This window comes from Purpureocillium takamizusanense, chromosome 6 (assembly GCF_022605165.1).
Source record: "Purpureocillium takamizusanense chromosome 6, complete sequence".
In the NCBI taxonomy this organism is placed as follows: Eukaryota; Fungi; Ascomycota; class Sordariomycetes; order Hypocreales; family Ophiocordycipitaceae; genus Purpureocillium; species Purpureocillium takamizusanense.
The window spans coordinates 129,848-150,615 of NC_063073.1; the positions used below are offsets into that span (position 1 = coordinate 129,848).

The following is a 20,768-nucleotide window of genomic DNA, read 5'->3' on the forward strand; positions in this document are numbered from 1 at the left end:
CCCACCCGTCACCTGGTACGTACTCAGTACCGCAGCACAAGGCCCTTGTGCTCGGGCCGAAAATGGGAGTTCAGCGCACGGCTCGTACTGTGTACTTCGTATGTGCGGTAGCATTTGTACGGGCTAGCACGGTCAATGACCACCCCCGCCGGGGGGGAAACTGCCATGCTCCTCCTCTACTCGTGATGGGGAGCATTTATAAAGCGTTGGACGTGACATGACTGCTCGGCATTTGATCTCGAGCACCCCAGGGCTCTATACGGAATAATTGGCTGGCATCTATCGCGTTGCAGGCCGCGACACGCTCCAGCATCATGCTCTTCCTCCAGCCGCGGCCGCGTCAAATAACCAACACGGATTACACAGCGTAGACCGAGACTTAGCTCGGGAGGCTGTCATGATCGCTCAAGTTGCTGCGACACGGAGGTGGTGGGGGGTGAAGGGAGACGTAACGGTGAAGAAGAGCATGATGACGGTGCTCATAACAATGATAAGAAACCATGTTTTCCCACGCGCTTTGATCCCGCGACAAGCAATCACTGCCAGGGCTTCTGTCCTACCTTGATAAGAACGACAAGAGATCCATGTCGAATTTGCTTGAAATTTTGTACGTGGTCCTGTTCTTCGTGTACGAAGTACTACTACTGATAGTCTTCGTTGACAAGGGAGGAGGAGGAACGGGTCTGGCCGCCCCCGTCCCATCGTTGCAGACCATCGCCTGGAGTCGAAGCGCCGGCCAATCCAACGCCCCAATCCCGCGCGTGGGACATCAGTGCCGGGCATGAATCATTGCTGGGAGGAGAGCTGGCTCCGTGAGCGGCCGATGGATGGGCGGCTCATCAACGGGGTCGGTGAGAAGAAAGGGCTTGCTGGTCAAGAGACACGTAGTTCTATACTTCTTACGTACATACAAACCAAGCGCCTCGCCAACTTGATCTGAATGTCCCATCGATGAGCGAACATGAAGGTAAACGTGCTGCGGGCTCCAAACACTCAAAGAATCCTTGCTGCGTGCCGGGCGCTTTATCCGCCACACCACCACCTGCTCAGCCCTATAAATTATACACGGTAATAAAAACGTTCTGATGGCCCTCATCGATTCATCATGCAATCTAAATGCTTGCTTCTTCTCTCGCGGTCATGAGTTGCGTCATGACCCTCGGGTCATAGACACATTTGCACGCCAAGATATATCGTAGACCTACTAAGCAACCAGACTCTTTCGCCCCACAATGCGTACCGGCCTGCCATGATTCAAGGCTCCAACAAGAGGAACCTACCTACCGTCCACGTGTGCGAGTTATTGCGCACGTGGCTGGGTGTTGACCAACCGCCTTCAGCATATTCACACGCAGCAGCAAGTCATGTTTGGCAGTGAAAGCCCCCATATCATTACTGAGTTATAGCTTGGCCTTTGGGACCGAAAAAAAAAACCCCACGACGCTATCGAGCCCTGACAAGCAGGCCTGTCCTTGTCATCCTCTCGCGGCAAACAAGCATGCAAAGCCCATCTACCTACAGCGGGTAGTATTCGTAACGTACTGCGCTGTTGCGCTCGAATCAGAATTCAGCCATGCGCCATCCATTCTCCACAACACTGCTCCCGCTCACCTTTTTTCGGGGTCCAGAGCACAACCAGCTGTTCATTACGTAGGTAGTAACGTAGTGTCTCCGAACAAACGACGCCCTTCATCCCCAGCTTTTTCATGCACGGCCGGCCCACGGCTCCCCGCCTTTTCGCCGATTACTAGTCTGGGGCGCCGGTTAAGCTTTCTGGACCAAGAGTCCAGTTCGTCAATGGCTGCTTGCTTGCTTGCCCCCGAGACAGCCCCCCGTCGGACCGGCTCTCGACGAATGACGATGGCCTCGCCGCGCTGCCGGCTCCATCTTCCTTCCTAGCCTTGGCCGAACTCGTAGTAGGTTCGTACTGCGTACTCGTAGTATAGTACAGACAAACTCGGGACCTAGTCCGTACCAGCGGACCTCCGACGACATGCCTCCGTTTAAAAGCAGCTCCTGTCCTCCCGCGTGGTTGATGCTCCCGTTGGATTGCCGTTGCGCAGTAGTACCACCACCACACGCCGCCGTTCCGCTGCGACAGTGATACGCATCCATGATGAGTTTACGTCGTGTGACGGCCCTCTGCGGCGCCCTGCAGCTCGTTGCGGGCACATGCCTCGCGCAGTCGTCGGTCAACTCATCGTCGTCCTCGACGTCGGCGGCCCCGGCCGCGACAACAACAACAACAACAACACCGGCAGGCGCCTATGTCGGCCCCAACGTCACGGTCGGAAGGCCCATTGTGGGCGACTACCGCGGCCAGCATCGGCCTCAAGTCCACTTCTCGCCGCCGACACACTTCATGAACGACCCCAACGGCATGTTTCGAGACGGCAACGGCACCTGGCATCTCTACTACCAGTACAATCCAACCGCCGTCGTGGCCGGCAACCAGCACTGGGGCCATGCCACCTCCAACGATCTCTACCACTGGGTGAACCAGCCCATAGCCCTGTTCCCGCCCCGGAAGAACGTCTACGTCTATTCCGGGAGTGCCGTCGTAGATGAGAACAACACGTCCGGCTTCTTCCCCAACCAGACCAACGGCGTGGTCGCAATCTATGTAAGTGGGCCGTTCTGATCCCATGGTTCATGTATGCATGAACGCTCTCTTTCTCCAACCATAATTGCTGATGCCGGTTAACCGAAAAAAAAAAAAGACCCTGGCCGAGTTCGACCAGGACGGCAACGCGGGCCCGCAGACGCAAGCCGTTGCCTACTCCTACGACAATGGCTACAGCTTCATCCCTTACCATGGCAACCCCGTGATCCCCAGCAACTCGCCTCAATTCCGCGACCCCAAAGTCGTCCGGCACGGGGACCGCTGGGTCATGGCCGTTGCCTACCCGCACGACTTTGCCGTGGGCATCTTCACCTCCCCCAACCTCATCGACTGGACGCCAGCCAGCAACTTTTCGCATCATGGGCTCCTGGGTCTGCAATGGGAGTGCCCCAACCTCGTCAGGATGCCGCACGTGGATGACAAGGGTGATAGGAGAGACGACATGTGGCTCATGGTGGTCTCCATCAACCCCGGCGCACCGTTGGGGGGCTCGGTTGCGCAGTATTTCCCGGGCACGTTCAACGGCACGCACTTTGAAGCCGTCGACGCGGCGGCCCGCATCGCCGACTTTGGAAAGGACAGCTACGCCGGGCAGTACTTCTACGGCAGCCCCGACGGCCAAGACCCCGTCTTGATGTCGTGGGCGTCCAACTGGCAGTACACGCAGACGGTGCCGACGGCCGACGAGGGCTGGCGCAGCGCCATGAGCCTCCCGCGTCGGACGCACCTCGCCAAGTCGGCGCGCGTCGGGTGGAAGCTCGTGACGACGCCGTACGACCTGAGCCCCGTCATGGGAGAGGTGCTCGCGTCCAACAACAGCGTCGCCAACGGCACAACCATGGTCGACTTCTCCGACGTGCCGTCCAACGCCCTGTACTGGGAGCTCAACGTGACGGGGCTACTGCCCGAGGCGTCGTCCGGCGGCATCTCGCCGCGGGCCACGGCCAACTTTACCTTTTCCAGCCCCGTGAGCGGCGAGTACGTGCGGGGCGGCATGTTCTTTGGCGGCGACCCGACCTTCTTCGTCGACCGCGGCGGCGTCGCGCGGGGCTTCGACAACGTCTTCTTCACGGACAAGGCGTCGACCAGCGTCGTGGTCTCGGGCGGGTCGTGGACCATGAGCGGCGTCCTGGACCGCTCGGTGCTGGAGCTCTTCCTCGACGGCGGCGTCGACAGCGCCACCACCACCTTGTTCCCGACGCAGCCGCTGACGCTCGCCGTCTTCGCCACCTCGGAGCTACCCGCGGGGGCGCGCGTCAGTATCCGGGTGAACGCGCTCCGCAGCGCCTGGGCGGGCATGGAGGACGCGAGCGACGGGCTGGTGCACGGCAACCAGTCGAGCAGGGACACGGGGGCCGAGGACCTGAGGCGCATGCTGCCTGGCTGGCGATGAGAGAGACGGTGGCGACGCCGTGTGAGGGGCAAGGAAGGTATACTGCCGCAGGTAGGAAATGGGGGATGCCGGCTCTTTGTGCTCGCGTTGGGAAGGCGGGGCTCGGCCAGGCCAGCCGACAGTGGCGAGTCACGATGGCCCGGGCGGCAGATGAAGCACTAAGTTGGTACAATGTCATCAAGTATGTACATACGTAGCTCGGACGAACGATGCAGATGCTACACTTTGAGTGCTTCAAGTGCCCCAGATGCCGAGCTCGTAACGTGAAGGTGTCAACAGCTGCTTGGTACATAGTTAGTGCCGTCGAAGTGCTAAAAATACAACCACTAAAACGGAAATGGTGGAGGCCAGAATGGGGAGAGGCAGCACCGCCACTCTCAGGCACTGCCCATCCGGCCCAGCCCCATGCGCCCACTTGCCAGCCACACACGGGCAACCTAGCCAGCACCACACACTCCAGCTTGGGCTCCAGGCGGCCCCTGGATCCCGCCCTCCACTGAATGACGCCCGTCCCCTCCTCCAGTGGACGTCGACGAGCCTCCAAGGTGTGCGGGCACTCGCCCACCAGCCACCAGCCATCCAGCCTCCCACTCATCCCATCTGTTTCAGCGCATGGCGCGTCCATCATGGAGGGGGAGGGGGGCTATGCACGGCACCTTCCAGTTCGTATGAAAGGCAAAAAGTACAGGGGGGGAACTGTCTGCCGCGTCAACCTCTGCCGTACGACGCAGCATGATTCGACATGGAGATGGATGGATGCTCGTCCACATACACCTGCTGACTTTTGTTTCGCCTTTCCTTTCCGTCTCCCACCCGCCATCGTGACCTTTGCCTACCTACCTGTTCCTTCATTTCGCCTTTTACCACCGCTCCCGACGACTCATTCAACCCACCTATCCATCTATCCACCACCGACCGCCGCACGTCGTTTCCACCCCCGTCGCGAGTGCAGGCAGGCGTAGTTCTGCATCTGAATCGTCACCATCTCTACCGCTTAACGACCATCCCACAGCTCGCGGGACCCCTGAGCCACCATCATGGCGCCGCCGCCGCCGATTATTCTCCCTTCTCCGCTGCTGCTCGGAGCCGCTGCCGACTTCAGCGCGCCGACGCGGAGCCTTCATGAGAACCATGCGCGCGACCTCCAGCACCCGACGCACACGCAGCAGGTGACGCTCGGCGTCATCGCCGCCTACGTCGTCGCCATTGCCATCCTGTGGAACGTGCCCTATGTCAAGATGATTCTCTGGCCCTTCAAGGTTCGTCGCCGCCCATTCTCTCAAATCGCCCGTGCGTTGCCGTGGAGGAGTTCTGCGTTATATAGATTGGATGCACGTGCTTGCATGGGTTTGCTCGCATAACATCGTCCGCCTCGCGGGTGCGATCGATGGGGAAAAAGAGAGAGAGAGAGAGAGGAAGGTGGTCGGGGCTTTCCCCCATATTCCGCTTGCTGACTTGACTGGCGCCTCTAGATGCTCGTCATCGCCTTCCACGAGTTCGGCCACGCCATCACCGCCGTCCTCACCGGCGGCCGCGTCAAGTCCATCAGCCTCGACCCCAACGAGGGCGGCGTCACCCACATGCAGGGCGGCATCAGCGCCATCACCCTCCCCGCCGGCTACCTCGGCTCCTCCATCATCGGCGCCCTCCTCACCTTCTGCGGCTTCAACATCGTCGCCTCCAAGGTCGCCAGCATCGTCCTCGGCGTCTGCTTCCTCCTCACCCTGTGGTGGGGCAAGCGCGACTGGCTCACCGTCCTCACCGTCCTGCTCGCCGTCGGCCTCATCGTCGCCTGCTGGTTCATCGTCCACGCCGAGGCCCTGCGCTTCGTCGTCCTCTTCATCGGCGTCATGTCCTCGCTCTACAGCGTCTGGGACATTTGCGACGATCTCATCCTGCGCAAGGTCAACTCGTCCGACGCCAGCGTCTTCGCCAAGCGCTACGGCGGCTCCTCTCAGTGCTGGGGCGTCATCTGGTCCATCATCTCGGTCCTCATCATGGCCGTGGGTATCGTGGCTGGCCTAGCCGCCTTTTCGCAGTCGTTTGAGCAGCAGCAGGAGGACTCCAAGAAGTTTATTCCGACCTGATATCGTTCTGGCTTGCGGGCTTGCTTCGAGCCCCCCCCCCCCTCCGATACTGTTCCCTTGTCGAGATGGCGTTGATTTGGAAAGTGTGGCTGGGTTAGGATTTGTTGCCGGGGACGGCTTTTCGGATGATACCCTTTATTACCTAGACTCTTGCCGACACGGATGAAATGTCACATCTTATTATTCCACCTAGTTTCCTTTACTGCTACAGCTCCCAGGCAGGAGCATGTCATTGGCGTAACGATCGTGGGGTTTGTATCATGACTATGTACATGTAGAGCTAAGGTATGTATGTACAGCCCGACGCCCGGGCGCAAAGACAGAAAAAGTGACGTGGGGGGCGTCCGCCCGCCCAAAACTATGTGCGGAGAAGTGAGGAAGCTATGGAAAGTGAGTAGCATATGAACAATATATGTACCTGTTGTGCTCTTCGGTTGTCTCCTGTGGCCCGTTGTCGGCGCCCCTGCCCTACGCAAGGTCGCCCGCCACCTCGCCGAGGAAGCCGTTGTTGGCCCAGAGCTGCGACATGTCCCACATCATGACGCCGCCGAAGCTGCTGTACTTTTTGCAATACTGGATCGCAGCCTTGAGCTTCTCGCCGTTGGTGTAGCCCCCGCCGGCGCCCGTGTTGGCGGGGATGCCGAGCAGCGCCTTGACGTTGGGGTTCTTGCTGCCCTTGGCCCACTTGTCCCAGACGTCAAAGTTGAAGGCGTTTTGAGTCTCGGAGCCCACCTGGAAGTTGGACACGCCGCACCAGTTGTTGTAGAACTGGATCATGATGAAGTCAAAGGCCACGGCGTCCAGCGTCGAGCCGACGGCGGCGTCCGGGAACACGCACTGCGGCGCGGCCGTCAGGTAGAACTTCTTGCCTCCCGCGCCGTCCATGAGGCTCCGGAGCTTGGCGCCAAAGGCCGGCAGGTTGTTTGTCGACGACTCAAAGTCGAAATCGAAGCCGTCTACCACGGCGCTGCCAAAGGGGCGGTTGACATTGCTGCCGGACTGGACGGGCCCGAACATGGCCCATAGGCTCTCTGCCGCGCTCTCGGCGTCGCCCGTCGAGCCCCAGCCGCCTTGGCTGTATGTCGCGCCACCGAGAGACAGGACAAGTGTCTTGCCGTACTTGGACTGGCAAGTCTTGATGTCGGCCCTGTGAACAATGTTAGACGGTTTATCTCTTTTTAGAACGCGGCCAGTGACAACGAAAGAGATGGGGGAAACGCACTCAATCTCGGGGCACTTCAAGAGGTTGGGGTTGTCGGGGAACTTGTCGCATTTGTCGCCAGCGCTGGCAAAGTTGGTGATGGGCGGCGTAATGCCGTTCATGAAAGCCAACGGAATGATCTGACAGGTGCCGTCAGCCTGGGCTCGTGGCAGCAGACTACACATTTCCGACTTACATTGACATCCGAGTCTGGGCGGACAGGCCAAGATCGGCCACAAGTTAGCGGCGACAACTTGCTCGCTAGCAGGTGGGCCTGAGACTCACTTTCACAGTAAACGGCAAGGTTCTGCTGGCTGTCCTTCTGGCCGTACGAATTCTGCCCTGAACAATATATATTAGATTTGAGGTGTGAAAAACGACTTGGTTCTACCCACCCCAATAGACCGCAATGTTCTTGGACGACCCGGGGTCGAAGCCAGCCAGGGCCAAGGGCAGGGTAGCGAGCAAGCTCGCGACAGAAGCAAAGGAGCGAAACGGCATGGTAGTGACAGCAGAGCGCAAAGTCTATGTGCTGGTGATGAAAGTGAGTGTTGGTGACTGCGGGTGACCAAAGGGACAGTGACTTTGCACGAGGGCATGCATGTTAATATACAAATTTTAAGCCAACATGCCAAAGCTGTAGGGTTGATCATCTGCCTGGCCAAGTCTCGCCCGAGCTTTGAGGCACTGGGGCGCCGTCCGTCCCCATGTTGTATGTCACGTTGGACGCAGCAACATCAGAGTCGCCGTCCAAACTCATACTTACCATCTCGGAGGACTTGGAGCGAGTGAGGTCTACTACATGATCCGCCGCCGATGCTACTTTACGTGAGCTGCCCGCGGCGCTACGACCACAACAGATGCCCGAAGACCGGCGCGTGGGATGCCACGGAGGGCGCAGGAAGGGGGTCTCGGGATCGGGGAGTGTTTCCTGGGTGCAGGCTGACGTGGGAGGGGTGTCCTTTGTCACGAGGGGGAGTCGAGGAGCAAGTCTGAAGATTGAGGTGCGTACGACATCCTCGCTACCTACTTGGGTACAGGATGCAAAGAAGGGTTAGATGTCCAGTAGGCGCGTAGCTAGGATGGTGGATGGTAGCGTGGCCGGTGTCTAGCAGAAGTGTGGTGACCGTGCCGAGACAGCAGGGGTTCGCGTTCATCAGGGCAGCATGTCGTTGGGTTGATTCGACGAAGGAAATCCAAGCCGCTCGCTCGGCTCTAGGGGCTTTCTCAAGCCACCGCGGCGCTACCCTTGTTGCCGCTTGCTGTTTGCAAATGCGGCGATGCTCCGAAGAAGACACCAGCACCTGCAGGGTATACAGGTAGCTCCAGGATGACCTTTCCTGCAGCAGTTTAGCACGTTCGGATCCGGTAAACATTGGTAGGAGCTTAGCTTCGTTTCATTCCTCTGACATGAATGGAATGCGGGGACGCTTCGTTGTGACTGACAGTTGGAGACGGGGAAATTACCATCCCGCCATGCGGGTTTGTTTTCGAAGAAGGAATCGAAGACTCACGACAGCGCGACCGAGGACCGGAAGCTACAGGCTTGTTATTATCGTACGCGGATGTGGGCTCATGAAGGCCTTTCGCTCAGAGGCCAGCGTCGAAGACTGGTATCTGCTTTCCCTCTACCTGTTTGTTCCAGTTCTCTTGCGATGTGCCTTGTACCTCGTAGCACCGCGAAATATCAAGTTCAACCGCCAGCCCAAAGGTGATACGAAAAGTCATGACGCTTCGCACAACCGCTCGTGGCGTTCTCGCTCTCGTGGCGTTCTCGCTCTGGTAGCGACATTGATATGTGCTGTAACGTGGGAAGGGGGGCATCAACTGACCGAAGACGTGAAAGGGCCGCGTCCACAGCTTCTGCTGGTTGGAGGGATGCCGGGTTGTCCAGCTTCGTAGGGAAATCAGCGGTTCAAAGAAGTGTTGGTGTCGATCAGCACAGGCTGTAGGCGTGAGCTGCCTCGTTAGGCGTAGGGCTCCAAGGGATCGAGACGGGGGCGGACCCCCCTGTATCTGCGGAGCGGAGGACGGCGACGGCGCCGGGAGAGCAACTGGAGCCGGAGGTTGAGGACGCGAGTCCGAGATGGTGGACGGCAAGGGTCTGGTGGGTGAGGGGACAGACAGTCAGGCTCCATCCACATGTAGTCGATAGCAATTCGCCGTGCACTCAACGGGCGGTTCGGCGTCAGAGGGCGTTGCGCCGTGCGTGGGGTGCAGGTGCTCGGCGGCCTGGCGGGTGTCACGTACCCCAAACGCGCCGTCACGGGCGAGACAAGCATTGAGATGGCGCATGTCAAAACGCTCTCCGCCTTGTTGGTGCTGCAGGTGAGATGCTTCCCCTTGTCCACTGCTGTGATTGGGAGACTGACGACACGCCACGGTGTGCATCCGCAGCCTCTTATCGCCTCTCTCTGGCCACTGGACTCGGATCACGGAGAGCTGAGCTTTGTAAGAGATCGGGGCGCACGCAGCGTGACGTTGGCCGTGGCTGGCTTGCTCCGATGGCGTTGACTCCTTGCTGATGAGCGTTTACCACGGCCGTCGCTCGCAGTTTGGCTGGGACGACAGAGGGCTTTGGCCTAGAGAACAGACATCAGCCCAGACGAGAGACGTGAGATGGCATCGGACGACGACTGTTGGGCGTTTCGTGTTTGGCCTTGGTGACAGTGATTAAGGAGAGCCTGCGAAGCGTCGTCTGAAGCTGGGCTGCTGTGGCCTGAGGCCGTTGAGAAGATAGGTAAGTTGGGTACCTGCAACAACCAAGGCAGGAGCGACTCCCGCGGCTTGCCTCAACTAGACACTCATTGAACCCAGGCGACGGGCCGATGTTGTCGACACGACACGCCCTCAAGCACATGACTCCTTTCATTGTGCATCGAGGTGTGGTCCGTACCTTGGCTAGCAGGTATTGGTAAGTAGCCAAGGTGCCTACACAACCCAAACTGACTTATCAAGACGCCCGTTAGTGTCGGCAATTCCAGCTCGACGCTTCGTGAGCACCTCCGCCGCCACCACCACCACCGCCGTGGCGAACTCATCTTTAACCCACCGACGTCAGGCGTCACAACCACGACGCAATCAACCCCCCCGGAGCGCCGACGTACGTGACACAACCATATCCGAATGCGATCCTGGCATTCGAGACATGTGTGTGCGGCTCAGTGATGCTCCTCTCTCAAAGTGAGCCCGACAAGGTAACAGTCTCCTCTTCATGCCGTGGGCGGTTCGCATACCTAGCACATTTGACTCTGGTATATCGACACCGTGTGCAGGATCTACCACATGAAAGGTAGCGGCACGCAGTCACGAACACAAAGGCGCAAGCGCATGTGTTGCTGTGCCCCAACATCACCGCGCGCCGCATAAACCAAAGAGTGTCAACGAATCGACTCCTCGCCTGCACGTCATGCGCCCTGCTCACAATCTCCCTCTCCGCCGAATCTCTGTACAATGCCGGCCCAGGATACCCCACACGGGGTCCGTTCTGCCTGAGACAACCGGCCGCCACTACGTACTTGGTGCTGCTCTGCTGGTGCTGCGTCGGGGGCGGCTTCACGCTGCTGCAAGCCCTGCCTTGTTCCTGGCAGGCCAGATAGAGGCCCGGTCACCGCTCAACCGTTTTGGGCCACACGGCCCTCATCGTCGTGAGGGTTCGGACCACACAAGGACGGCGACCGTGCTGATCTGGGAAGCTCGATTTGAGACCCTGGTCACCCCGGCTTACCCCACGAGACCAGACCAGGGTGCCGGGAGTGGGAGCGATAACTAAGTTAGCCCCCCCCCTCCCCCAGTTGAGTGATGCCTGCACCAAGGCTTCACACCGGACCTCACTTTTACATAGTCGCAACCCAAGTAACGTTACCCCCCCAACCCTACCAACTGATACTGTAGGCTACTGCTATCTCCTTCATACCATCCTCCTTGCCTGAGCCGCAATCGTCAAGCCGCAGCGGAGAGACTTGGTGCGGCTGATGCAGAGGCTCTCGATGACGTCGGCAATTGCAGCTGCGTACCAAGTTAAGGCTCTTTTCCGATCCTTTAACAAGCGCCCAAAGACTACTTTTTGTCGTTGGCATCACAAGTATTAAAGAGTCTGAGCGATGGCGTTTCGTTCGTTCTGGACACTACCCATTAACTATTTGTTTCTGTAGTACCACACAGCCTCTAGCGGCCGCGTAAAGCTCCGTGGCCTTGCCGCTACGTGCTTCGAAACCGAGCCAAGATCGACCTCTTGGCTTCCGTACGTATCCAGGAACCAACGTTGACATGATCGTTCCATTCGATCTCGCTTGTTCAAAACCCCCACACAGCCCCTGGATAGGATGCCTGTTAATGCTTTTTGTTGGAGATGCTGATCCGGCGTGAGCCTACGCGTTCTGACCCGCTGTATCTGGAACACCTTTCGCGGGGGGAACGCTCGCGTCGGCTAAAACTGGTTGGGTCGCCCATCATTTCTGAGCTGCCTACTAAGTTACGTAGCTTGTTAGAGGCATATTCCCGACTTGTAGGCGCCGCTTAGCGAATGGCCGCGAGACAGCGCTGATCTTCCTTCCGACTCTTCCGTGAGGGAAGGTAGCACGCTCTGGTCCTGGTGTCACCCATATTTCCGTTGTTCCTCTCCATCTAGCTTAGTAGAAGGGGTTCGCCGGTCCGAGTTTCCTCTCCGTGTAAAGGGCTTCACAATTGCGAGCCCACGTGTGCGACTTAGAAGGCTTCTATACTAAGAAGCGGATGGCGCGGCTGCTGGGCTCCAATACTCTGCAAGTGAGGAAATGGTAAATGCCATACCCTCGTCATGGGGGCGACGCAGCCCTTCCAACGGCAAGACTGACAATCTTGAACCCCTGCCGACCTTGTGTGAGCCATTGAACAACCACGCGAACGCTCAGGGGGTGAGAAAACTTACGTCATAGCCGACCTCCAAGGCTGCAATCGGGCCTCCTCCTGTGCCCAAGCGGCCCGTTTGAGGCACGTCAACCCAGCGTCCGACCTGCTGCGACATGCTCCCGTCTTCGAACACACACTGCAGGCCATGTACCCCTCGGTTTCCAATGCTCACCTCGAGGCCAGAGAGTCTTCCTTGCATGTGCACGGTTTGAGTTCTGGTCGATTTGTATCCCAGAGCTATGGTCTCGCTCTGAGGCGCTCGGAACGCCAGTCCAGCTACATAAACTTCCGAGCCGAGGTGCACCAAAAAGACTTCCAAGCTCGTGACATTGTCTGGGATTAAAACTTGCTGCGTGTGGAATAGTCGACATCCTTCAGTAAAGGTTCGGTCTCGCGCGCTGTCGCCCTCGTGTATTTCGGCTGTTGCTCGATCCCACGCGAGCTCATCCGGGATAAGCCACGTCCCGAACTCAACGGGGGACTGGAAACAGCGCAGAGAGACGACCTCCCGCGCGTGTTCAAGTAAACGCCAGATGCGCTCTCTGTTTTGAAGTGAGGCGGGGCCGTTTGAAGAGCTGGTCCGGTAGTACAGCGACCTCCAGTCAAGCGACTGGTTGGTGCTATGCGCACGCTGTCTCCATTCGCTCACCTCGAAGACCCAGCGCCGCTCATCAGTAGCTGTGAATCGCGACTTCCAGAACTGATTTTCGTCAAAGACGGGGCGGAAAGCTCTCGAGGCGAGTCTGACGCGTGCTACATCCAAGGTTGAGAGGTCGCAAGACACGAGGAGGAGAAGCTCTGGTGGCAGCTTCGCAAACGGGTCACGACTCTCCGCGTAGTGTCTGTCCATGATGGTCGGGACAGGGAATGGCGTCTCGGCCTTCCCATCGTGGAGTGTCTCGTGTTCAATGACGTTCAACGGATTGTGCTTGGCGATATTCGATGTAGGACCTTGATAATCAATGCGCAGCGTGGACAGGGCAGGGTCGTGGTGATCGTGGTCAGCCATCAAGAGCCCTCCATATCTGTGTCCCCAGTCCAAGCCTAAGTCCTGGTCGTGGGCCGGTAGGCTGTCCAGCACCGAGAACATAGTGGGAGGGTCAATCTCCTCTGGGGCAAAGACCCTCCGTGCGAGCTCCCAACAAACGACATGGACAGGGTAGCCATATCTGCCGTCGATGAAGCCTTGGAACATGACGCCTACTCGAGCGATTTCCGGTGCTCCCATGTCGGCCCAGTGCTTGGTGTAGTCGAGGGGAGCGGTCCATCGGTCGCCCGCCAGGTCACTCTTGATGCCGATGCCCGAGATTGACACCCCCAGACCGTCATGATTGGTAACTGCTCAATGTCAGCCGCGAGTAGTCCTGCCGTACGTGACCCAGCTCGAATCAAACGCACCAAGACGGAACTCTTCAAGCCAGCGCGTCGAGTACCCTTGGCGATCACGATCGCAGACGTCGTACCCGCAGACGAAGCACGCGACGTTCATGCTGGCCGCCGCGCAGGTTATCCCGATTCGCTTTTCGTTGCTGGGACCTTCATGAGTGTGGAATGAGTGCATAGACCATGGCCGCGTATGTGGAACAACTGGTGGTGGATATCGGTGATGGAGAGTCGGCGTGGTGGTCGGGTAGTTGATTGTTGAGATGACTGAGGCACCGCCTTTGGGGCAGCAAGGCAGATGTGACTTCAGCAGTCGGAAGCCCGCCAGCTGCCTCCTAACCACAACATGTCGACGCAGCGCAACGGGGTTGCAATAAAGCGACAGCGCAAGGAAATTATAAAACTTGATGTCTTGATTCCCTCAGACTTTAGCATCTTGTCCGTGCGCCATGGGCTTGATCGTGTTCTTGTACATGCACACCAGTCCCAAACGCCAGGCCCTTGTCCCTTGTCCCAAGCTGCCCGGCTCTCCCGAGCTCGGTACATGCGGGTATCCTATGCAATGCACGGCAAGCAAACTGCCATCAACCGTGTCCCTGCTATCGGCCACGTCCTACCATCGGCCTCGCCCCCGACGACCTCCTCCGAAGCCTCCACGCCCGCCACCGCCACCGCCGGCGCCGCCTCCAGCCATGCCTTGGTCGTATCCGTACCCTCCCTGGTTGCCTCCAAATCCACCGCCGAAGTTTTGTCCTTGATTGCCTTGGGCGCCGGCACCGGCGCCGCCCTGCATGCTGGACATCATGGCGTTCATCTGGCTGGGATCCATTTGTGATGGGTCCATGCCGGATGCCATCATCTGCTGCATCATGGCCTGCATCTCCGGCGGCATACCGTCCATGCCCGCCATACCTCCCGCGCCGCCAGCGCCGCCGCCACCGGGCATACCCATGCCGCCCATCATCATCATGCTGTTGAAGTCCTCCATCATCTTCTTGTTGTTTGTAGCAAACGCGTCCGCTCCGAACTCGCCGCGTATGCTTTCCTGTTTGGCCGCGTAGAGAGCCCAAGTGAACTCGTCGAAGCCGTAGTTGAAGTAGTCGCTGATATCTGTGCCTGGCTTCCGCCAAGGCTTCTCGTTATCAGGAAGATCTGCGACCTTGTCAGCTTCCAGCTACCGGTCCCTATTGAGTCATGAATCACCTTCGTCAATGTTAACCTGAGTAATGGGTTTCCCAGTCGCGGGATAGGTTGGGTTCCCATTGACATCTATCGTAGATTTAGACGCCGCTGCAGAGGCGCGATCCGCGCTCGGTGCTGCGACGTTGGGGCCTGTTTTTGAGGGCTCATCCTTCCTAGATGGCGGAGGCTTTGCGGGCGCGTCCGTAGAGGTGGAGCGTTGTGGTATATTTCTGATTTCGCTGTACTTTGCTTGTCTAGAAGTGGAGGAGTCAGCGCGACGACGATATCTCGGCCCTGCAAAGCGAGGGGCATACGTCGGGGGGGCAGCTGTGGTGCCGTCCTTGCGCTCAGTGATGATGTCAATATCCTGTGATTAGTGATTAGCTAGGCAAGCCTTGCTCGTATTCGTGGTGGTGAAGGCTTACCGAGTCGTCGTCGTCCTCATCCATCGCGCCGCCCTCGTCTTCCTCCTCGCCTTCTTCCAGCTCGTCCGACTTGGATTGCTGGGGCTGCTGGTTGTCGTCGAGTTGGACCTTGGGCTCTTCAGGTTCGTACAGGTCGTCGTCCCCGTCCATTTCCATTTCGTGTTCGGCCATGGTGGTAGCGCTTGCTTGTACAGCAGTGAGAAGCAGGGTTGATGTTGTCCCACGACGTAAGTCTGGAGCTGGAAAGGTTACATGGATGGGTTGACAGCTGCCCGCAGGTGGGGAGGTACCCAGGTAATGAACCTGTCCGGGGCAGCTCCAATTGGGCCGACGTTTCTCCGGGTCGGGTGTTGACCCGCCCCAGCTCCGTCGCGTATCGCAGCCTTTATCAAACCCGGCCCGCTCAAAACTTCCAGAAGCTCTCCCACCTTCCTCCTGTCCCAGTCGTGCCACCGGTCAGCGCCTTGCCAACGTTTCCAGAAGGCCTCTACCGTGCGATTTGATTCCGTGACCCGTTGCTCGTCGCCCAATGTCTTTGGCGCGTTCAGCCAGCGTCCCTGGTGGTCTGACAATCAACACCGGCGTCGCGAACTCTCTGTAAGCGTTTTGGACTCTGCCCATCGGCCTACTCAAAGCGCCCGTCTCGCTGCGCTAGGAGTTGCACGCGCCTCAAGAGTATCAACTGATATCAAATATTCTCAGGAATACGACGGCAACTCAGCAACCGGCAGCGGGGGGCTTGTTCGGCTCTGGCAGCTCCTCTGCCAAACCAACGACGACAACCGGGGCCATGGCGTCCACCGGCGGCCTCTTTGGCGCAGCGCAGCAGAAGACGGGTTCTAACTTGTTCGGCTCCTCAACTGCTACTGCCACTGCTCAGCCAAGCACGGGAGGAGGCCTCTTTGGTGGTGGTGGTGGTGGCGGCGGCATGACGACCGGTGCTCAACAAGGTCAGCAAGGCACAGGCGGTGGACTGTTTGGTAGCACAGCACAACAGACGCAACCGACACAGTCGACCGGAGGTGGCCTCTTTGGGTCTGCCGCAAACCAACCACAGCAACAGAGCGGGGGCCTCTTCGGACAGTCCGCGCAGCAGCCGCAACAGCAGCCGCAACAGCAGCCGCAACAGCAGCAAAGCCAGATTGGTGGAGGTCTTTTTGGGTCTTCTACAGTCGCCACTCAACCAGCAACTGGAGGTGGTCTGTTTGGACAGTCGCAGGCCTCGCAAGCCAAGCCATCGGGAGGACTTTTGTAGGTATACCTCGCCCACACGTCTTATGTGCGACTAACGATATTACCCTCAGTGGACAAAGTCAGGCGCCGCAGTCTCAAGTAACTAGCAATGTTCCTGCCGTACAAATTAACTACGACAACCTCCAACCGCGAACGAGATTCGATGACTTGGCCCAACCTGTCCAAGATGAGATTGCTCTCATTGATAAGGGAATTCAACGGGTGATCAAGATGAAGGATGAGATTGGCGAGTTCATGCCTCAACATGAGCGAGATATTGAGCAGTTGGGGCGGGATGTCAAGTTTGTCGAGTCCAAGTTCTGGACCGTGCAAGTCGCTCTGAACCGAGATATTCAGACGGTCAAGGTCCTTCAGGACATGACGAAGAAGAACATTACCGACGCGCAACTGTCGTTCAAGGCAACAGACAACCTCAAACTGCCCACTCACTACCATCAGACGGGCCTTTTTGCAGGGCCTACGCCGTCAGCCGACTCCAATCCTGCGAATGCGTCATCGGCACATGCCAGTGCGCAAGACCTCATCACGTACTTCAACCGCATCTGCGACGATGTCGAAAAGTACAAGACGCGGCTGGACGAGTACCGCGCCGAGATCGAGCGGGACATGCCCGGTGTTGAAAACGGCCTATACGAGCAGATACGCTCGCTCAAGGACCGACACGCAGCAGCTGGCGGAGGTGTACAGGATCAACTCACCCAAGTGCTTTCGGCGCTCCGGGAAACAGGCAACGCAATTGTCACGCAGGCTGGCCAGATCGCTGACACGAGGGAGCGGCTGTCGCGGCTACAAGCCGGCATTGTGGACAGCGGCGTTTATGCGTTGGGATTGAAGCGAGAGGTATGAGGGTAGAGGGCATTCCCCTGGGATCCGTCGCAGGGATTGGATATTGGTGAGCGGTGCGTGCGACCCGCTCGGTTACGCGACCGGCGCCTTGAAGGCTGGGCAGTCGGCGAGAGTTATCTCATGAAGTGCTATACCATGACGAATGGAAGATGGCCGAAGTCGTACTCGTCGGCTGCTACTTCCCCCGGCAGTAACCGTTCAGGGAGAGCCGCTAGGCGTTTCGATGTGGGATTTATTTAATCATGTCGGGGGTGGAGCAAGGTGCATTTTCAGGATGGCGATATTGGGCACTCAGAGAGGGGTGCTACTTGAGCAAGGCGGCATGATGGGCGGGCAAAACATGCGGGACGACGCCTGGCCGGCGACAAGTGATCAAGAGAATCATTTTTTGGCCTATTGCGCCAGCCGTTCCTGCAAACAGTCGTGATGCTTCTGTGAATAATGGGTATCGGCGTCCTTCTCGGCTATCATGCATCCCAATGTGCCACGGCGCTGTGTCCCCGCCGCTCAAATACTTCTTCATATCGACCGCCATAGGGGTTTCCAACCCTCTCCGCGCCACTTGTCGCTTAGTACGTCCCCTCGCCCCCATCGTCGTCCCCGTAGTCGTCGCCCATTTCGTCGCCATTATCAAAGTAATTCTCGGCGTCGTAGTCGCCGGCATCCTCGTCATCGTAGGCCTCGTCTTCCTCCTCCTCTTCGACGCCTTCATCCTCCTCGAGGTCGGCGCCGTCGTCGGCCTCGTCGTCGCGCATAGCATCAAGCTTCTCGAGCAGGCTCCGGCCGCCTGCAGCGGCGACTCCGGCGTCGTCGAGGTCGCCGTCGATGGCGGGCATGCCAAAGGCCTCCTCGGCGTTGGGCAGGGCGCTGACCTTGCTCAGCTCGAGCTTGCGCCTCTTGCGCACGCCGATGTCGTCCTCGGGCTCGACCGTGTCGAGCAGCTCGGCGGGGAAGAGCTCGCGGCAGACGGGTCGCGAAGACCAGTCGGGCAGGGCGCGGCCCTCGCGGACGAACTTTTGGGAGTAGGTGGGGACGGCGGTAAAGGCGTCGAGGGAGGCCTTGTTCTTGACGCCGTAGTGGGCGTTTGTCTGGGCCTGGCCGTACAGCTTGCGGGGGGCGGTCGGATCGTGGAGCGAGGCGCGCTTCGAGGTGTAGAGCGGCGACGAGTGCAGCTGGTGCCGCAGGAGGAGGAAGTATTGGACGCCGTTCTTTTCCGTGGCGGTCAGGTCGCGCGGCGTCGGGGCTGCGTAGGGCTGTGCGACGGCGCGCAAAGGTTAGCAATGCTGCTGCTGCTGCTGCTGCTGCAAAAGAAAAGAAACCTCCCGAGTAAGAGAGGATAGGTAGGATGCTCACGGGAAACAGCTCCGAGGGACGGGCGTCGGGCTCGTCGCCCGTGTCCCAGGGTACGTTGGGGCGGCCGGGCCCTCTTGCGCCTCCTCGGCCGCCTCCTCGGCCGCCTCTAGACATGGTAGAAGCGCTCGGGGGTGTTGGCGGACCAGCGAGTGACGACGCGGGCGTGTGAGACGGAGTAAAGGAAGTGTGTAGAGTCGGCGTCAGGTCGGTCAAGCTGGGGGTGTACCTTTTTTCTGGAGCCGGCGCTGGAGGCTCTCGTCGCATGCAGCCAGTCTACGGCACCAAGGCCACTACACTTTGCTTGGTGGGGTACGACGGAAGTACTTCCGAGGCCTCAGCACGATCCATCACAGTGGGTGGTGCTGGTGTGGGCGGCCGGGCAGTCAACGGCAATGGAGGAACGGGGCTTCCAAGTTCGTACCCGGGCAATAACCTTATGGACGTGCTAAAAATGCAATGGCCACTGGGCAGCCTGGAGGCGGCCACCGCACCTCACCTACTCGGGCACTGGTAGGTGGCTTTATGCCCACTGAAGGTCTCGACTTACAGGGCCAGCTCGGCATCGGCGCACCAGCAGGCAGCCGCTGGCTTACATGGACAGTTGCTGCCGCGCCGCCAAGGTCTCCTCCAGCTTCAACTCCCGCATCTCACCATCCGGATCAAACTATCGTAGCCATCTCAGTCACGTCTACTTCGCAACTCGGTTATACTGTATTCCCAGATGTCGGAAAGGATCGTGCCGACCGCTGCCATGGATAGCGTCCCGATTTCCGGCTTGCAGGAGCTGCAGGCTCACCTCCAGCAGCTCGTTGATGACCCTGCCTTCCCCTTCGACCTCAAGGCCATGGACGATGTCGAACTCCAGCTGACAGGTAGGCCTCTTAAACGGAGAACCATGCAGGCACCCAAGACTAGCAGCTGACTTGTGCGTGCGCAGAGGACAATATCCCTCCGCTTCTCCCGACGCTCCTCCCGCCTCTCACCCAGATCCTCAAAACCACGACACAGGATCCGACACCACTCCTATCTCTCACCATCAAGCTTCTGTCGCCGCTCTCATTTACTCGTACTCTCACGATAGCTGATCCTCCCTCTCTTTTGACGGCTCTGCGCTCCCCACTGCCGGGTGCGAACCTCCTTGCCCTGGCCATTGTTCACAAGGCAGCAGGCGCCCCGTCGGACGCCTCCATCCTGAGCACGCTCCCCGAAGTTGTCCAAGAACTGGTCCGCTGCTGGCTGGAGAGCCCCGACACAGGGGTCGGCGAGAGGGCTGCCAAGGTTATCGGAGATCTTCTGGACACGGATTGCGAAGTGGTTGGCGGCGAGGGGGTCAATGGCGTCGCCAACGTCGATGGGGTTAATGGCACCGAGGTGGTGAAGCGTCGTCTGCCAGGACATGCGCGCTTATGGCGTCTCATCCTACAAACTCATTCAAACCTGTTGCTCATACAGAGCCGGTGCACCCTCGAGACGGGCGGCGATGAGTCGGCCCGTTCTGCCCACGCAGTCAGCATCTCCCAAGGCCGGCTACTTCGGCTGCTGCCACGTCTCGCCGCGCTCAACTTGCCGACCATCTCCACGTCCTCCTATACGGACTTGTTCATGATGCCTGAAGTTGTTTCCCAGCAGGTTGGATCCGGTCTGCTGCAGTGGGTGGCGCTGGGCATGGTGGACAAATCCGACATGCTGATGCATCTCAGTCTCGTTGACTTCTTCGAGACGCTCGTCAGCATCATGCGGGTATCGACGCGCTCTCTGGGAGTTGACAGAGCCATAAAGGCCCTGGTGAAAACGGCGGTGCGGAACGACATGGCGCTGGAAACGGCTCTCAAGACGCTCCCGGACCGGACTGTGGAGGAGGAAGCCGAGGCGCTGAGGAGGTACATTGGAGAGCTACTTGAGTGATTCGCACATTGGCGGGCACTCTATGAAGCATTAACTCATACCCCATATTGTGTTTCACGGTCATTCTTTCTCTCGAAGCTTCGTGAGCTGCTGGCAGGGGTTATCGGAGATAGGGTGATCGGTCATGGGCTATAAGTCCGTGTCCGGAACGCCGATGCCTACTTTTCATACATATACATGATATCACGGCGAACCCAATAAAAAAAAGTGACCGTAAATCAGTTTC

General features: G+C 58.7%; 8 protein-coding genes across 9 annotated transcripts; 4 read left to right on the plus strand and 4 right to left on the minus strand.

The window, feature by feature from the left end:
• Window positions 1-1,819: 1,819 nt before the first annotated feature.
• INV1 (Beta-fructofuranosidase) lies at window positions 1,820-4,225 on the plus strand. Its single transcript, XM_047987912.1, has 2 exons — window positions 1,820-2,623; window positions 2,721-4,225. Exons 1-2 carry the CDS (start codon window positions 2,114-2,116, stop codon window positions 4,014-4,016), a joined length of 1,806 nt encoding a protein of 601 aa, XP_047843902.1. The 5' UTR covers window positions 1,820-2,113; the 3' UTR covers window positions 4,017-4,225.
• An 815-nt stretch (window positions 4,226-5,040) lies between these two features.
• Window positions 5,041-6,510, plus strand: JDV02_006511 (uncharacterized protein). The gene is made up of 2 exons (XM_047987913.1): window positions 5,041-5,275; window positions 5,489-6,510. Exons 1-2 carry the CDS (start codon window positions 5,054-5,056, stop codon window positions 6,101-6,103), a joined length of 837 nt encoding a protein of 278 aa, XP_047843903.1. The 5' UTR covers window positions 5,041-5,053; the 3' UTR covers window positions 6,104-6,510.
• On the minus strand, window positions 6,241-7,805 carry CHT2_2 (Chitinase; the record flags this gene model as incomplete). The annotated part of the gene is made up of 5 exons (XM_047987914.1): window positions 6,241-7,250; window positions 7,326-7,444; window positions 7,501-7,514; window positions 7,590-7,646; window positions 7,700-7,805. 5 exons carry the CDS (start codon window positions 7,803-7,805, stop codon window positions 6,572-6,574), a joined length of 975 nt encoding a protein of 324 aa, XP_047843904.1. The 3' UTR covers window positions 6,241-6,571.
• Window positions 7,806-11,436: 3,631 nt separating this feature from the next.
• Window positions 11,437-13,816, minus strand: JDV02_006513 (uncharacterized protein). Its single transcript, XM_047987915.1, has 3 exons — window positions 13,593-13,816; window positions 12,214-13,532; window positions 11,437-12,151 (listed from the first exon to the last, which is right to left on the minus strand). The coding sequence occupies exons 1-3, from the start codon at window positions 13,753-13,755 to the stop codon at window positions 12,101-12,103; spliced, it is 1,533 nt and encodes a 510-aa protein (XP_047843905.1). The 5' UTR covers window positions 13,756-13,816; the 3' UTR covers window positions 11,437-12,100.
• A 158-nt stretch (window positions 13,817-13,974) lies between these two features.
• On the minus strand, window positions 13,975-15,437 carry FIP1 (cleavage polyadenylation factor subunit fip1). The gene is made up of 3 exons (XM_047987916.1): window positions 15,185-15,437; window positions 14,781-15,126; window positions 13,975-14,729 (listed from the first exon to the last, which is right to left on the minus strand). The coding sequence occupies exons 1-3, from the start codon at window positions 15,353-15,355 to the stop codon at window positions 14,191-14,193; spliced, it is 1,056 nt and encodes a 351-aa protein (XP_047843906.1). The 5' UTR covers window positions 15,356-15,437; the 3' UTR covers window positions 13,975-14,190.
• Window positions 15,438-15,584: 147 nt separating this feature from the next.
• NUP49 (Glutathionyl-hydroquinone reductase) lies at window positions 15,585-17,355 on the plus strand. Of its 2 annotated transcripts, XM_047987917.1 has the most exons (3): window positions 15,585-15,781; window positions 15,887-16,435; window positions 16,489-17,355. In XM_047987917.1, the coding sequence occupies exons 1-3, from the start codon at window positions 15,714-15,716 to the stop codon at window positions 17,282-17,284; spliced, it is 1,413 nt and encodes a 470-aa protein (XP_047843907.1). In that variant the 5' UTR covers window positions 15,585-15,713; the 3' UTR covers window positions 17,285-17,355. The 2 variants fall into 2 exon arrangements, with proteins under 2 accessions (XP_047843907.1, XP_047843908.1); XM_047987918.1 differs by having other exon boundaries at window positions 15,585-16,435.
• A 219-nt stretch (window positions 17,356-17,574) lies between these two features.
• On the minus strand, window positions 17,575-18,870 carry RPC31 (DNA-directed RNA polymerase III subunit C31). The gene is made up of 2 exons (XM_047987919.1): window positions 18,638-18,870; window positions 17,575-18,537 (listed from the first exon to the last, which is right to left on the minus strand). Exons 1-2 carry the CDS (start codon window positions 18,749-18,751, stop codon window positions 17,854-17,856), a joined length of 798 nt encoding a protein of 265 aa, XP_047843909.1. The 5' UTR covers window positions 18,752-18,870; the 3' UTR covers window positions 17,575-17,853.
• Window positions 18,871-19,154: 284 nt separating this feature from the next.
• JDV02_006517 (uncharacterized protein) lies at window positions 19,155-20,734 on the plus strand. The gene is made up of 2 exons (XM_047987920.1): window positions 19,155-19,509; window positions 19,575-20,734. Exons 1-2 carry the CDS (start codon window positions 19,359-19,361, stop codon window positions 20,540-20,542), a joined length of 1,119 nt encoding a protein of 372 aa, XP_047843910.1. The 5' UTR covers window positions 19,155-19,358; the 3' UTR covers window positions 20,543-20,734.
• Window positions 20,735-20,768: the final 34 nt, after the last annotated feature.